The 16,672-nt window shown below is 42.4% G+C and overlaps 1 protein-coding gene across 4 annotated transcripts in view; it reads left to right on the plus strand.

Annotated features, from left to right (window-relative positions):
- The first annotated feature begins 985 nt into the window (after positions 1 to 985).
- Positions 986 to 16,672, plus strand: part of LOC138736812 (synaptotagmin-like protein 1) — a 192,213-nt gene continuing 176,526 nt past the window's right edge. For 2 of the 4 annotated variants that reach the window (XM_069886859.1, XM_069886862.1), the window contains exons 1-2: positions 986 to 1,069; positions 1,302 to 1,745. In XM_069886859.1, the coding sequence (XP_069742960.1) occupies positions 1,618 to 1,745 (128 nt within the window). In that variant the 5' untranslated portion in view covers positions 986 to 1,069; positions 1,302 to 1,617. Of the gene's footprint in view, positions 1,070 to 1,301; positions 1,746 to 10,470; positions 10,517 to 16,672 lie in introns of those variants that run through there. The other 2 variants (XM_069886864.1, XM_069886863.1) reach the window with 2 other exon arrangements.

The raw sequence follows: 16,672 nt of genomic DNA on the forward strand, positions 1-16,672 counted from the left end.
TTTATGCGTAGAGGTGCCTCAGCATCATCCAGATCTGCTGTAGGTGGGGCAATTGCTGTGTTGCACTGCCCTTCATGGATATCCGGCAGAGCAATGGCCGTCTTCCCTACCTATAATCCCCCATTCAGCTAGAACTGCTCTGTGTTTCCCGGAATGATTCCAGCTGCATGGGGGTTTATGGATAGGGTAAACCACCATTCCTCTGCTTTGTATTGAGCTGCTGGAGCCGGAGGGGCCAGTGAGGCTATCACAGCATGCCCTGGCCACCCCTGATGCCCCACCATGGGCCCTGACAGCTTTCATCGGCCGCCCCTTTCCTGATAGTTCTCACCGGTTGCCCCTGCACTGAGGGGAGTCATGGAGGGAGAAGGGTGAGTGAATGGGAGAGAGAGAAGTGAATAGGGTCGTGGGCTGATGGTGTCATAGCAATGTCATCAGCCCCCCCCAGCTAGCTGCTTGCAGCAGATGTACCCTTATGCAGTGAGGTGGAGCATACCACTCCACCTCTAGCACCTCCTTGGAGAAGGATTGGAGTTGCCGCCTTGCAGCTGCTCACGGACCATTTATGAAGGTAAGTTTTCCGATGTGAGAACAGTGAATCTCTGCCTTTACATTCGGATTTTTAGCTTAATAAAAGGGCCTACAGTTTAATTTCCTTTCATTCTCAAGATGAGGTATTCTAAGCTGGAGCTTCTGAAATATTCTCATCCTGGAAATGTGACCTTACCTCTGCTGTAGTTGATGGAGCCCTTACACATATTTCCTCCATTTCTCTCATGCACACTCTCAACCAACTTGCACTTCCCCACCCCCTCCCTGGAAAACAGCAATAAAGTCCTCTTTTTCTTTACATTTTACTCCATCATCCTCCACCATTTATTCTAGCCACAATATGATCCTACCACCAGCTGCATCTAATATTCTCTCCCCACTGTTCCCCCCCCCCCACCCCCGCACTTGCCTCTTCCCCCGCCCCCACCTTTCTGCTTTCAACTAGGATAAGACTCTTCATGACTTCCAGGCATGCTCATCCCGCCCCATCTCCTGGCACTTGAACCTATTTTCACAGGTAATATTTTGTAATTTACTGGATTTAAAGCTTAATGTTTAGTTTGCTCTCTTAATTATATAAATATTTTTTTCAGACATTATAAATATTGATCACAAATTTTATGAAGACTGAACTTGTTTCACGACTCGGGCATGCATATCAGTTCACATTCCTGTAATAACAAAATTTGCATACAGAGAACGTGATTCAGAAAGTTTCTAATAGATTACTTCACTGCATTCCTCCACAGAGACTGCAACTCCGGCTTTAATCTGCCATGGAATTTTAAAATCCTTCTGAAAGCTCCTAAATGTCTGGGACAAGACTAATGCTCATGAACAAGACATCGCTTCCTTGGGCCTGAAAGAACACATGTACGGGTCAAACTTTTATTTTAATCTCTTGAACAGTTTTCCGAGGGCTGTCAGTCGAATGTATTGACAAAATATAGAAAGTCCAGTCCGTGAAGGCAAAAACATCCCAGTAGTCTGGAATTGTAACCTTTCTCCAGCTGGCTTGGCTTCATCTCATTCACGTTTCACCAAAGGTGTTGGGATTGCTAAAACATGAAAACTGAGTTGGATTTGATCAAGACAATGGACCTCAGCTTCCTGACTGAGGAAGAACAATTGGCCCTTCAGAAAGTCTTCAAAAGGGATGGTGACCTGAAGAAGCTTGAAGAAAGACGCATCAGGTAAAAAAAAAAATCTCCTTTATTAGTGCTTTTTTTTTTTTGCTTAACACTTTTGTTTCACGGATGATAGTTTAGTCTGATTTTTTTTTTCAGGCAAATGAGAAAGAACCCATAAGTATAATTCTATACCAAGCAGGATAACTATGCCTTGGTAAGATCTATTCTTGGACAACCCTAATGGGGCTGATTATCCGATCTTTATCCCAGTGCCATTGCTTTTAAAAGGTTGTAGAATATTGACGCTGTTGGACTTGAGGCAGAAGCACATACCAGTAGATTTTCTATTTGCTGAAGTGCAATTGGAGAACAGTCACTTTTATTCATTTTTTTTTTACAGGCAACATTGACTTGATCTGAAAATGAGGTTGAACATTTTCTTTGAACTGTATAATGGTATTCTTCATCTAATTAAAATTTAATCAAATTGCCTTCTTAATTTTGTGCACTTTGTAAAAATGCCTGTAAAATGTGCGATTACATTATTAATCTGATGAACATTTATAAACTTACCTACATACTAAAACCATTTAATATGTACAAAATGTACGTACAGAGATTGTACGTTTAAAAGGAGATTTAGGTCATATGATATTGGAGCAGAATTAGGCCATTTTTCCCATTGAATACACCCGCCATTCCATCATGTCCGATTTATTATCTTTCAACCTCATTCTCCTCCTTAATTGAGAACCTATCTACTTATTTTAAATATATCCAATATCTTGGCCTCCACAGCTGTCCGCGGCAATGTATTCTATAGATACACCATGGTCTGTGTAAATGAATAAATAAATAGAAATAAAATAAAAATCCTCCTCATCTCTGTCCTAAAGGAACACTTTATTTACTTCTTTATTCTAAGACTGTGCCCTCCGGTTCCACACTTGCCCAGCATTGGAAATGTTCTTTCTATGTCCACTCTCATCGTACTATTCAGTATTCAATAGGTTTCAATGAGATCTACCCTTTTTCTTCAAAACTCCCATGAGTACAGCCCCAGAGCCATCTAAACAGTCTTCATATTGATAACACTTTCATTCCAAGGATCATTCTGGCGAACTTCCTCTGGACTCCCTCTAATGGCAACATATCCTTCCTTAATAAGGAGACCAAAACTGTTTATAATGCTCCAAATGTAATCTGACCAATGTCTTATAAAATCTGCTTTTAAATTCTATCCTTCTCAAATTGAATGTTGGCATTTGTACAACCGACTCAACAAGATAACCTTGAGGGAATCTTGCACAGAAACTCCCAAGTCCCTCTACATCTCCGATTTCTAAATCTGTTGTCTGTTTATAAAAATAGTCTGTGCTTTTATTCCTTCCACAAAATGCATAATCATACATTTTTTGCAACCCTTTAAACCTTAAAGTCAAGATGTAATCCATTATTCAAGTTAATATCTGTCAACTCAGCACAAATTGAACAAGGTGGATGAGGTTGTATTCTAGTAATCCAAATAAGCAAGAATTTAAATCATATTAGCCATTGTGAATTTAGTTTACATAAAAAGTAAATATTTGTGACCTATGACAAATCATGCTCATTTCCAAAGCAGTACTGGATATTTATGGTTCAGGCTGATCGACAGTGAATTTGAGTGTGGGAAGTCCTGGCAGGTGCTTGATAAATTTGTAATGTATTCCTGGGTATGCTGCTTCTCCTCCAGCTAACCTGTGCTTTGTATGTCATGACGTCATGGGTAGGTGTCATCCAGCTTGATCTGTGCAAGAGTTATAATGCATATAAGTCTGTGACTTAAACATGCTTAACTGGGGAAGGGATGAGGCAGGAACTAGTGAGAATAAATTAGACACAGATGTTTGAGGGTGAAAGCACAAAAATACTGTGGAGGAAGTTTAGGGACCACTTGTGCAAGATAGGTTTGTCCCACTGGGACAAGGAAAAGATGGCAGGAAAAGGGAGCCATAGCTGACTAAACAGGTCAGGCATTCATTAGATATAGGAGACAGGAAGGGCTCATGTGAAGTATATGGTAGCCAGGAAGGAGCTTAAAAAGGAATTGGGAGAGCTCAAAGGGGGCAAGAGAAAGCCATTTTATGTGGAATTAAGGAGAACCCCAAGGCGTTCTATGCATATGTGAAGAGCAGAAGGATGATGAGAATGAAAGTGGGGCCACTAAAGGATAAAGGAGGCAACATGTGCCTGGAGACAGAGGAGGTTGGGGAGGTCTTAAATTAATACTTTGTGTCAGTATTCACAAGAGAAAAGGACCTTGATCACGGTGAGGTCAATATTGAATAGGCCTGTGGGCTAGACAATATGGAGATTAAGAAAGTGGAAGTGTTGGATCTTCTTAAAAACATCAAGATGGATAAGTCCTCTGGACCAGATGCGATATACCCCATGTTACTGTGGGAGGTGAGAGAAGAGATAGCTGGGGAAGTAGTTATGATCTTTGAGTCCTCTTTGACCACAGGGTAGGTGACAGAGGATTGGAAAATGGTGAATGTAGTCCCCTTTTTCAAAAAAGGTAATAGGGAGAATCCTGGGAATTATAGACTGGTGAATTTTACATCAGTGGTGTTCAAACTTGTGGAGAGGATTCTTAAGGATAGGATTTATGAGGATTTGGAGATGTGCAGTCTACTCAAGGATAGTCAGCATGGCTTTGTGAAGGGAAGGTCATGCCTTAAGTCTAATTGAGTTTTTTGAAGAGGTAACAAAAAAAATGATGAGCGTAGGGCAGTAGATGTGGTCTACATGCATTTTAGCAAGACATTGGACAAGGTCCCCCATGAAAGACTCATCCAGAAAGACATGAGGCAGGGGAATTTGAACCTTGGCTGTGGGGAGAAAAAAATAGCTTGTAGGAAGAAAACCAAGAGTAGTAGTGGAAAGAAAGCATTTTTCTGCCTCGAGGTCAGTGACTAGTGGAGTGCTGCAAGGATCTGTTCTGGGACCCCTGGTCTTTGTGATTTTTATAAATGACCTAGATGAAGAGGTAAGATGGATCAGTTTTCAGATGACACTAAGGTTGGAGGGGTTGTGGATGAAGCTGAAGGTTGTCGAAGTTTACAAGAGGATATAGTCAGGATGCTGAGTTGGGCAGAAAAGTGGCAGATTGGGTTTAATCCAGATAAAGTGAGGTGATGCATTTTGGAAGCACAAACCAGAACTGGAGATCAGGTTTAATAGTTGGTTACTTAAAAGTGTGGATGAATAGAGGGACCTTGGGGTGCAAATCCATACATCCCTCAAGGACACCGCACAGGTTGATAGAATAGTTAAGAAGGTTTTTGAGATGTTGGGCTTCATTAATAGAGGGATTGAATTCAGGAATAGAGAAGTCACGTTGCAACTCTGCAAATCTCTGGTAAAACCACACTTAGAATATTGTGTTCAGTTCTGCTCACCTTATTATAGGAAGGATTTGGAAGCTATGGAGACGACGCAGAGGAGATTTACCAGGATGTTGACTGGATTTACCAGGATGTTGACTGGATTGAGAAACCAGTCTTACAAGGTTAGCAGAGTTGAGACTCTTCTCTTTGGAGCATAGAAGGATGAGAGGAGACTTGATAGAGGTCTACAAAATTATGAGAGGCATGGATAGAGAGAATAGCCAGCACCTGTTTCCCAGGGCAGGATCAGCAAACACCAGAGGACATATGTACAAAGTGAAGGGAGGGAAGTTTAAGGGAGACATCAGGGGTGAGTTATTTTTACATAGGTGTGGGTGCCTAGAATGGCTTATCAGGGATGGTGGTGGAGGCTGAAACATTGGAGGCATTTAAGAGACTCTTAGACAGACATGGATGAAAGGAAAATAGAGAGTTACAGGGTAGGGAGGGTTTAGTACTGTTTTTTTTAAAGAAGGAATATATGGGTTGCACAGTATCAAGGGCCAAAAGGCCTGTACTGTGTTATATAACCATAACCATATAACCACTTACAGTACAGAACAGGCCAGTTCGGCCCTACTAGTCCATGCCGTAACAAATTCCCACCCTCCTAGTTCCACTGACCGGCACCTGGTCCATACCCCTCCGTCCTCTCCTCTCCATGTAACTATCCAGTCTTTCCTTAAATGTAACCAATGATCCCACCTCAACCACGTCTGCCGGAAGCTCATTCCACATCCCCACCACCCTTTGCGTAAAGAAATTTCCCCTCATGTTCCCCTTATAATTTTCCCCCTTCAATCTTAAACCATGCCCTCTAGTTTGAATCTCCCCCACTCTTAATTGAAAAAAGCCTATCCACATTTACTCTGTCTGTCCCTTTTAAAATCTTAAACACCTCTATCAAGTCCCCCTCAATCTTCTACGCTCCAGAGAAAAACACCCCAGACTGCACAACCTTTCCCTGTAACTCAGACCCTGAAATCCTGTCAACATTCTCGTGAACCTTCTCTGCACTCTCTCTATTTTGTTTATATCTTTCCTATAATTTGGTGACCAAAACTGTACACAGTACTCCAAATTTGGCCTCACCAATGCCTTGTACAATTTCATCATAACCTCCCTACTCTTGAATTCAATACTCCGATTTATGAAGGCCAACATTCCAAATGCCTTCTTCACCACACCATCTACCTGAGTATCAGCCTCAAGGGTACTATTGACCACAACTCCTAAATCCCTTTGTTGCTCTGAACATCTCAATAGCCTACCATTTAATGCATATGACCTATTTAGATTTGGCTTTCCAAAATGTAACACCTCACACTTATCTGTATTAAATTCCATCAGCCATTTCTCAGCCCACACCTCCAGCCTTCCTAAATCACCTTTTAATCTACGGTAATCTTCCTCACTGTCCACAACACCACCAATCTTTGTATCATCCGCAAACTTGCTTATCCAATTCTCCACCCCTACTTCCAGATCGTTAATATATATAACAAACAATTCTATTGTTCTATGTTCTATGCATCAGACACAATGCTCAGGGCTGGGTTTGTAATGCAGTTCTAAAAAAATCAGGTTGATTTCATACATTTTAGAAACCTGAAATAAAAAGATTATTCTGGAAACACACAGGCATCATCTGTGGAAAGAGGAAACATATTCATCTTTCATGTCAAACATATGAAGAATCAGATATGCAGGGTTTGTAATTCCTGTGAGCATGTTGTATCCTGGGTATGTGTGATCAATCTGTGATGCAATCCTGCATACCTCCAAGGCAATTTGAAAAGAGTTTGTGATGCACTCTGAGTCTCTGCAGCCAAACTGATGTGAGCTGGGTTTACATGAATTTCTGCATATTTATTACTTTGGCTGATTATGCTAGTTTGTCATGTAGTCCTGGCTGTGTATTGTTTAGCCTTTATCTATCTGTTTATTTATTTTGGAGTGTAATCCTAAGATTATGCATTTAAATTTGATCTGAGGTGGATTTGTTTTGCTTTCCTGGGTATCTGTAGCCTGATACCTTTATGCTGGATTCAAGTTGATTTTTTTATTGTCATGTAATAAAACAGAAAATGTGATGTTACATGAAATTTCCTTTAGTCTTCTTTTATGCAGACAAAGATTCATTATTTGCAGAAAGCGCCCAGCGCCCCTTACAATCAGAGAAAGAAGAAAAAGTGTTTTCCCCCCCACCCATACCCCTAGAGTCACTGAATGTCCATGGATCTGTCTCTAGTTTTCCTGCAGCCATACAGCTTTCAGTCTAAACCATCAGCAATCCGAGCTCCAGATGGAAACCTCTGGATCCAAGATCGTGAGGCCTCCAATACCCGGTACCCCTTCAGCCAGTCTGGAGCAGTTCGCAGCCTGGCATGAATCCCTTGACTGCAATCGCCTGCAGCTCATGTAGGTTCCTCACCTCATCACTAATAGCCTACCGTCTGTGTGTTCTTCAGCTCAGAGCCCTTCACTGGTCTTCCACCATGGTCACCATTCCTTTCTTCTTTTTCAAACTTTTTTGTTGATTTTAATATAATGAAACATACAGTAGACAATCCAACAGAGAGATTAAGGATACGAGATTGACAAGATTACAATATACAACAGCTAATGAAAAATAATAGTGTCTTCATCTCCCCATACATAAAGATGGAAAAAAAAGAATTCACATTGTGCTAAAACCCATAATACTAATCTATTTTAAAAAAAGTAAAACAAAAATAACATTAAAAAAAAAGCATTGGAAAGACTTGGAATAGGATTCATTAAGGACAAGAAGCCTGGTCCTCACCCACAGGAGAAACGATGATATCAGAAAGGGAAAACAACTCCAAAAGGAAAAAAAATCAAACATTTATCATAGGAAAATATTGTATGAACGGGCACTAAGTTTCTTCAATAGAAGAATCAGATGTGGCTCTTCTAATTTTCTTTTCTAAATTCAAACAGGCTATAGTTTGAGAAAACCATTGTAGGAGTAGGAGTAGGGTCCTTGCATCTAAAAAGAATCGCTCTCCCAGCCATCAAGGGTAGTGAAAGTTATCATCTGATGAGCAGAAGCTGGTCAATGAACTACTTCTGCTCTTTTAAAAACTCCAAATAGAGCAGTTAAGGGATTTGGCTGTAAATCAATAGCAAGAATTACTGAAAGAGTACAAAAGATATCTTGGTCACCATTCCATAGGGTCCTCTCCTCTACTTCACCTCAAATGGGGTATGGTTCCCTGTTTTCTGCTGCCATCTGCCAGTCCTCCAATTCCCTGGAGTGTGCAACCCCTCGTGACTGCTGCCAATCTTAGCCACTGCCATCCGCAGTCATGGGATTTTAAAATAAATTACCATTGGCTCTGTTAATGGGCCATTTAAATCCTGATGGCAGTTTGAATGGGTGATTGAACCAAGCGGGTGAGTGTTATAACTTCATTTTCGGAGAGTCTGAACTAGTGGCATCGCTGCCATTACAGCAGGTCCGTCAACACTGCCATTTATTTTTAATGGATTGATGACATGGCCCTGAGATTGAGTAGTAATGCCTCTAAGACATTTGAAATCTACCTCGTTTAAAAAAAAACTATTTAATGAGTTTGGATTGCAGGATGACTGTATGTGACCTGCTTGATCGGTGCTTTTTATGTTCTGTCCAAGTCAGTGGTAGTTTGTAATGTAGTTCAGCAATTTTGTATTCAAAGTTTCCAATGTATTATACAGCCTGATCTGTGTTGCAAATTGTCAGACTCTGGCTTTACCCTACCCTTAAATTAGTCTATGTGTCGTCTGAGTCCAGCGTGTTCGTTAAATGAAGTGATAGGAGAAGGTATTCGGTTCAACAATCAGTTTATTACACAGCACAAGAATAAAGCTTAACAGAGCTCTGGTTCAGTCATTTATTCATAGGTCACCTGCACAGTGAACTATTCCCCAAGACTGACCTCTACTGTCCAGTCTCTACAGTTTATATTGCTCAACCTTATCAATACAGAACAAAAGTTGGCTTCCTTTCCTAGATTTCTTGCATAAGATTTATCACAAGAAATTTCCTGCTCTGCAGATATCTGGGGTGTAGAGCTCCCATCTTAATTCTCAAGGCCAGAATATCCTGTTGTTTTGATCAGAAATCAATTCATACCCCAGATATTTCTAATTATTTCTTTGTTCTCATCTGGCCATATTCTTCTGTTCTACTCAACACCTCCTTCTGTCTTAGCCTTCTTACTGAGTTAGTTTTCATTCTTTTTGTTTCTGACAGTCTCTGTCAGGATTCTCTTTGTTCTTGTCTGGCCATCGTCTCCTGTGTTAATCAACACCTCCTTTTGCCTTAACATTCCTATTAAATTGTTTCATACATATCCTCTCTTTTGTATTTGGGGAGCAGACAATTCTAAACCTACTGTAATCAGCCAACTTTGCTACATACTGTGGCTGCCCCTTACTTACATTACTCTTTCCCTTCACCATGAGGTAAATATTAAATTGTTACATAGTACTGGATTCATGGATACAAAATGAATAGTACATAAGCATATATTCTACATATTTTCTATGATTATTTAACCCCTATATTCCAACATAATCCAATAGTCTCTTTAAAGGGACCCGTTCAAAAGTTCTTAGTCCGTAGTTGCTTCATAAGTTCTCAGTCACCTCCGTTCGAATCTGTTCCAGTGTCCGTGTCGGTGGGTCCGTTGCTGTTCACTGACTCCAATGATACCACGTCTCTCCTTTTCCCAGTAGTCGAACCACGTGGGACGTTCTTTCCACCACTCTGTAGGGTCCTGTCCACCTGGGCTCCAACCACTTTCTCTTGATCACCTTTAGCAGAACCCACTCCGCGGCTGATGGTATTGGGATTTCACCTTTCCGTTCGGTACTTGTAACCTGTTGTGGAAAAGCTGATACCAGAGCCATTAGTTTATCATAATAAAGCTTACATTTCATTGGACTTACCTCTTCCTTTGTGGTATGAATCCCGGCACCAGGTCCCGGAAACTGGTGCCCCGTTTGTAGTTCATACAGAGTAAATCCTGTCACATAACTTACCGAACTCCTTATTGACATCAATGCCAGGGGCAGCGCATCCACCCAGTTTAATTTGGTCCATGCCTGTACTTTCCCGATCTTACCTTTTATTGTTTGGTTCATATTCTATACTTTTCCTTGGGATTGTGGATGATACACCATTCCAAAGGCATGTTTTAACCCCAACATCGCTTCTACCTCCTGTAAATCTTCATTCTTAAAATGACTTCCATTATCTGACCTGATCTTCCTAGGAAACCCGTGTATAGGAATGTACTGGTTGATTAGAAACTTAATTACCATCTTTGCATCTTCTCTTTTGGCAGGGATTGCCTCAGGCCAACCTGTGAACACATCAACTGCTACTAAGAGGTATCGATATCCCCTTGCCCTCTCTATCATGTCTGTGTAATCAATTACAATATCCTGCCCTGGTAACTTAGGCAACGGAAACTGTCCTTCGTGCGGTTTCACAGTCGCCTTGACATTACATGTCATACATACCTTACACTCTCTGCCACCATCGCCGGCAGGAAGGGGTGCCACAATTTACCAAATACCTTATCATCTGTTTCTTCCCACAGTGGGTTAACCCATGCGCGTCCTCCAGGAGGGGTTTCATGAGTCCAGATAGTAATACTGGCCTACCGTCCATTGATCTCCACAGTCCTTGATCTTCGGTTGCCCCCCTTTCTTTCCATACCATAATTTCCTGGGATGATGCCTGCACTTGTTCCTGAATTATTACTCCTACCTCACAAGGTGGCAATAAGTCATGTGCCGTTCTATCTGCCTGCATCATAATAAACTGAGGGCCCTACCCTGCTGCCCTTTTTGCTACCATTGTATCTGTTTTATCATGGCCCTTACATTTAATAACTGCTAATGCCCTTGGTTTCAAGAGGGTCTCAGCCAATTTCCTAACATCCTTCTCATGTTTAATTGGGGTCCTTGCTGCTGTTAAAAACCCACTTCTAATCCATTGACTCAGCTCAACCTGTATTGTCCCTACCACATATGCAGGATCTGTATATATATATATATATATATATATATATATATATATTTATATTTACCTCCTTTCCTTCTGCCCATTCTAATGCTGCTATCATTCCCTGTAGTTCGGCCAGTTGTGCTGACTCCTTTCCTCTCACTGTCCCTGTAATAATTTCTTCAAATCCTTCTGTGGTTCTCCATACTACTGCATAGGTGGCTTTTAATCCGTTTGTGGGATGTCTGTAACAATAAGATTTCATCTGGTTCTCTCAAGGGTGACGCCTGTAAATCAGGTCTTATTTTAATATCCCTTAGAACTCTCTTTTCACAACAGTGTGGTTCTCCCTCTCCCATATTGTCTGCCATATTAATGCCTTCATGGGTAAATGTAATATTTGGAGCATTCAGGATCTTTTCCAGTCTCGTCTGCCTCAGTGACGTCATTGTAAACGCTGTCGAGCTCATAAATGCTACAATACTGTGTGTTGTTAATACCGTCAGGGCATGTCCCATCACAATGTGTGCCACCTTTTGTAAAATCTTTGTTACCCCCGCTGCATGTCTCGTGCATGGTGGGTGTCTGTCTTCAGTCGGATCTAGTGTTATACTCACATACATGAGCACACATCTTCCACCCCCTTTTTTTCTGAAAAAGGACACCAACAATCGTGTGTGCTTTTTCAGAAACATCCAAAAAGAAAGTGTCTATAATTTGGAATCGCCAAATCTATAGCGGTTGTAAGAGCTTGTTTAAGTAGAATAAAACTCATCTCAGCCTGTGCAGTCCAATCAAGTGTAGCTCCCAGATTCCTCATTCCCTGCTCATTCATCAAAGTTCGCAGTGGATGTGTCAACTCACCATACAATGGGATAAACTGCCTACTATAACCTGTCAAACCCAAAAATGAAAGCATTTCCTTAACTGTCTTTGGTTTTGGATGATGTAGTATCGCTGTTCGATGCACAGGGGATATCCCTGTACCTTTTGCTGAGACCATTCTTCCTAAAAAGGAGACCACTTGTCTGCAACATTGCAACTTTAAACGAGAGACTTGAAAACCTGCCTTGAACAGCTGCACTAGCAGGAGTTTTGTGGCCTGCAAACAGGAGACAGGCTCAGGTGCTGCCAATAAGATGTCATCTACGTACTGGATCAGAACTACCCCACCTGGTAGTACTAGCCCCCCCAGCTGTTCTTTCAAAACCTGATTGAAAAATCCCTGGGGATAAGATAAAGCCCTGCGGGAGTCGAGTATAACGTAACTTTATACCTCTATATGTAAAGGAAAACACATCTCTAAACTGTTCTGCCAGCAGCAAACAAAAGAAAGCATTCGCTAAATCTATACAAGAGAACCACTTGTGGTCTGGAGTTAAAGCAGTCATGGCGGTATATGGGTTCGGTACTGAAACTGTGGGTGTTCGCACAATACCATTAATGCGCCTTAAGTCATTGGCCATCCGATATTTGCCCGTGTCCTGTTTCAGAACAGGTAAGATGGGTGTATTCCAATTTGAACACGAATGTTCCAACACCCCTGAGTACATAAGACCATCAATGACCCACCTCAGCCTCGGGTTTATGGGGATACTGTGTCTGCCAAATGGGAATATAATCTGAAAGTTCAAATGTTATGGGATCAACCTGCTGGCAAAAACCCACGTCTGCTGGTCCCACTGACCAAAGGTCCTTAGGGATAGAATCTAACATAGGGGCAGAGTCGGGATGATCCATCCTTTCTCTACCATGAAAGCGTTCAATCTGTCTATGCTCAAGGAGGACCCGATCATTTGAAGGGTACAAAATCCTGTACGCCTGACCAGATAGAGAAAACTGCACTGTCGGTAATTGAGTGTCTGACCAGTCCCTCAAGGACATCAGGTTCTGACACATCGGTCCCAAATCTTTTGCCTGGTGATTAGTGCCAATTGCAAGAGTGACATGAGGAATGGCCTCACCGGCCATCACATACTACTCCATCTGCTCAGATGCCAGTGCCACCATAGCGGCCACTCCCTCCTTTCCTACCACTATGTAGTCTGAATTAATCTCCTATTGCATGCCCTCTACCTCTTCATAAAAGGCATGCCGATAAATTTCATCCCCATCTCTATCGTAAAAGAGGGTATCATGGAGGGGGTCCGAGGGAGAGATATATGGGTGTAACATCTGGATCCACGGCTTCCATTGATTATAAAGCTTTAGCAGCACTCCCTTCTGTGGGTCCTCTGGTTCCAGCAACCCCCAGTAAATGTCGGCCCATAGTCCCTCAGACATGGATCCTCCACCGGCTGACAACAACATCTGAGAACTGGAACAAAGCATAGTTAATGAACAGCTCATTGAATATCCATTTGGAAATGTGACCTCTATTCTGCTTGGTCCGCAAAGGATCGATGCTCCACACCTGACCAGCAGATCTCTGCCCAAAAGATTAGTAGGGCACATTGCCGACAGAATATATTGATATGCAAAAGTCTATCCTGCCACAGAAGTGACTAGTGGTGTAGAAAACGGCAGATTTTCTGGTGTACCCGAGAACCCTATCAACTGGACGCTAGAGGATGACTTTTTAGATTGAAATTCAGCGCCAGTAAGTGTTGAAAATCTGGCACCCGTATCTACTAAAAATATTTCCATGTCCATCACTTTAATCTGCAGGAAGGGGTCTGCCAACCTAGCCTGCTCTTGGGTGCTCGGGCCCCGTCACTGTGGGTAGCTGCTCCTCCTCCGTCAGCAATGGGAATTGTCTCGTCGGAGCTAGAGCCGCATGGGGTGCCTGATGTACCGGGGGTGGCACTGACGATTTCTGGGGCTGGACCCAAGGCTCATATTGTGATGGTCCATATCCCCTTCCCCCAGAGTCCTGAAGTCCCCATGCTAGGGGGCACTCTCTCTTCCAGTATCCTGGTTGACCACATCCAAAACATACAGCTGGCTGCACTCTTGGAACACCCCGACCTCTCCCTCTTACTCGGAATCCCTCCATTGGACCTCCAGTCCTGCCCCCATAGGTGGGACCCGGTGCCCAATTTGGGGCCGGGTGCCAATTCATATTATTCCCTTGTGGTGGTTGCGGTGGCTGCTGAATCATCTGGTTCGCACCCTTTGAGGGATTCTTTTTTGCCTCATTTGCCTTTTTCCTAGCCTCTTCCAATTGAAGCTTATGGAGTTGCGCTTGCGCAGACTCCATAATTTGTTTGTCCTCCTTTTGCTTAACCCTATAACGCTTCATGTGATGGGTCAAATGTTTTTCCCATTGCTCAGTTGAGCAACCAGGAATATCAGGGTTATTCTCTAACGCCTCCCTGACTACAGCTGGCAGCCCGCTCGTTACTGCAGACCTAAATAGTGTAGTCTGCAAGGGTTCTGTGGCTGGGTCTACTCCTGCTTTATCCGTCCAACTCTCCTTACACTGACTCAAAAAGGTCGAGATCTCCTCATCCTCCTCTTCTTCCTGTTGTCTATTGTGAGGAGTGGGGGTGGTGTGATCCTCTGACATTCCTAACAAGAAGGCATTCTCAAGGGTTTGTTCTTGCTCTCTCTCATTTGTTTTTTCCAGTCGCATACTAGTTTCCCTTACTTTACATACATCATTCTGTATTTCTTTCGTGAACTCCTTCATTTCCTCCACCCTTTCCTGCATAACTCTCTTAAGTCTCTCCTTCGCCTCCTGGAGTTCGTGACCTGCTAATTCAGTGACATTCACTATTCCCTCACTTATCTGCATCGCTGGCATCTGGGGAATCGGATAAGGTGGTGGCAACGTCTCTGGTAACTTTGGATATAGTGGGGCTGATGGCTTAACCTCCCCTGTCATCTCCTCCCCCGTTTTCTCCTTTGTGATAAGGGATGCCTTTTTAGTAGCATGCTGAAGGTTTGTTTCCACAGCCATGCAAGCCAATGTCATATTATGTAAATATGCTCTCCTCTGCTCCTTTGCTTTCTTCTGTTGTTTAAATTTTCTTCTATCCAAGATAGACCCTTGTCCCTCTTTCTCATGTTCCTGTACCTCCTTTTTCGCCTCCCTTTCAGCTTCTTCTAAGTACAATACAAGCCTGATTTTTCCTAATCCTAGCGGCACCTTCCCCTGACTCAAGCAGCTCTTTCCATATCTGATCGTACCGTTTCATAGCCTTTACTTCCTCTTCCTTCGGTAGTCCGCCCATTAATTGACTCCTTGTTTTTTCCCACTGCTGGTTTACAGATGGAGGAATCCATCCACATCCCCCATACTCCTAACAATCCCCTAATTCTCCTTCCATCTTTTGTTCCTATCTTTTTCCTTCAGACCTCGTAATTCAATGAGTCTCACCTGATAGAATTTCGCCACCCGTCAATTTTCCTTGAATCTTCACACTTTCCCACAAACACAAAAGGAAAACTTATCACAATACTAAAACAAGTAAGTATTATACAATATTGAACAAGGAAAACTTAGCACACTACTAAAAAATGTAACTATTATACAATATGTTCACTAAATCTATTTGGCCAAGAACTCTAACTTTTATATCTATGTCTCTACTAGGGGACTCTAACCCCTATTTTTCTAGGGGGACTCTAACCCCCATTTTTTCAGGGGCCTCTAACCCCTGTTTTTCTAGGGGGCCTCTAACCCCCGTTTACTCCAAGGAACTCTAACCCCTGGGTTTTTCAGGGGACTCTAACCCCTGGGTCTCCAGGGGACTCTAACCCCTGGGTCTCCAGGGGACTCTAACCCCTGGTTTTTTAAGCTTTATTCATTGGCTTCTACTAGGACTTTTGCAGAGTGGTGACAACACACAATTTTATCATTGCCAATAGCAGACATTCGTTTAAACAGGCGCCTGCTTACTTCCTTTTGTTGAGTGGCCACTTGTTGTTATCACCACACCACAATCGACCGTTGTTTCGTCTCTTTCTCTTCCGTCACTTCTCCAACTTCATCACGTCGGGGTCACCAAATTGTCGGACTCTGGCTTTACCCTACCCTTAAATTAGTCTATGTGTCGTCTGAGTCCAGCGTGTTCGTTAAATGAAGTGATAGGAGAAGGTATTCGGTTCAACAATCAGTTTATTACACAGCACAAGAATAAAGCTTAACAGAGCTCTGATTCAGTCATTAATTCATAGGTCACCTGCACAGTGAACTATTCCCCAAGACTGACCTCTACTGTCCAGTCTCTACAGTTTATATAGCTCAACCTTTTCAATACAGAACAAAAGTTGGCTTCCTTTCCTAGATTTCTTGCATAAGATTTATCACAAGTAATTTACTGCTCTGCAGATATCTGGGGTGCAGAGCTACCATCTTAATTCTCAAGGCCAGAATATCCTGTTGTTTTGATCAGAAATCAATTCATACCCCAGATATTTCTAATTATTTCTTTGTTCTCATCTGGCCATATTCTTCTGTTCTACTCAACACCTCCTTCTGTCTTTTCCTTCTTATTGAGTTAGTTTCCATTCTCTTTGTTTCTGACAGTCTCTGTCAGAATTCGTCTCCTGTGCTCATCAACACCTCCTTTTGCCTTAACCTTCCTACTAAA

This window comes from Narcine bancroftii, chromosome 6 (genome assembly GCF_036971445.1).
Source record: "Narcine bancroftii isolate sNarBan1 chromosome 6, sNarBan1.hap1, whole genome shotgun sequence".
Classification (NCBI taxonomy): Eukaryota; Metazoa; Chordata; class Chondrichthyes; order Torpediniformes; family Narcinidae; genus Narcine; species Narcine bancroftii.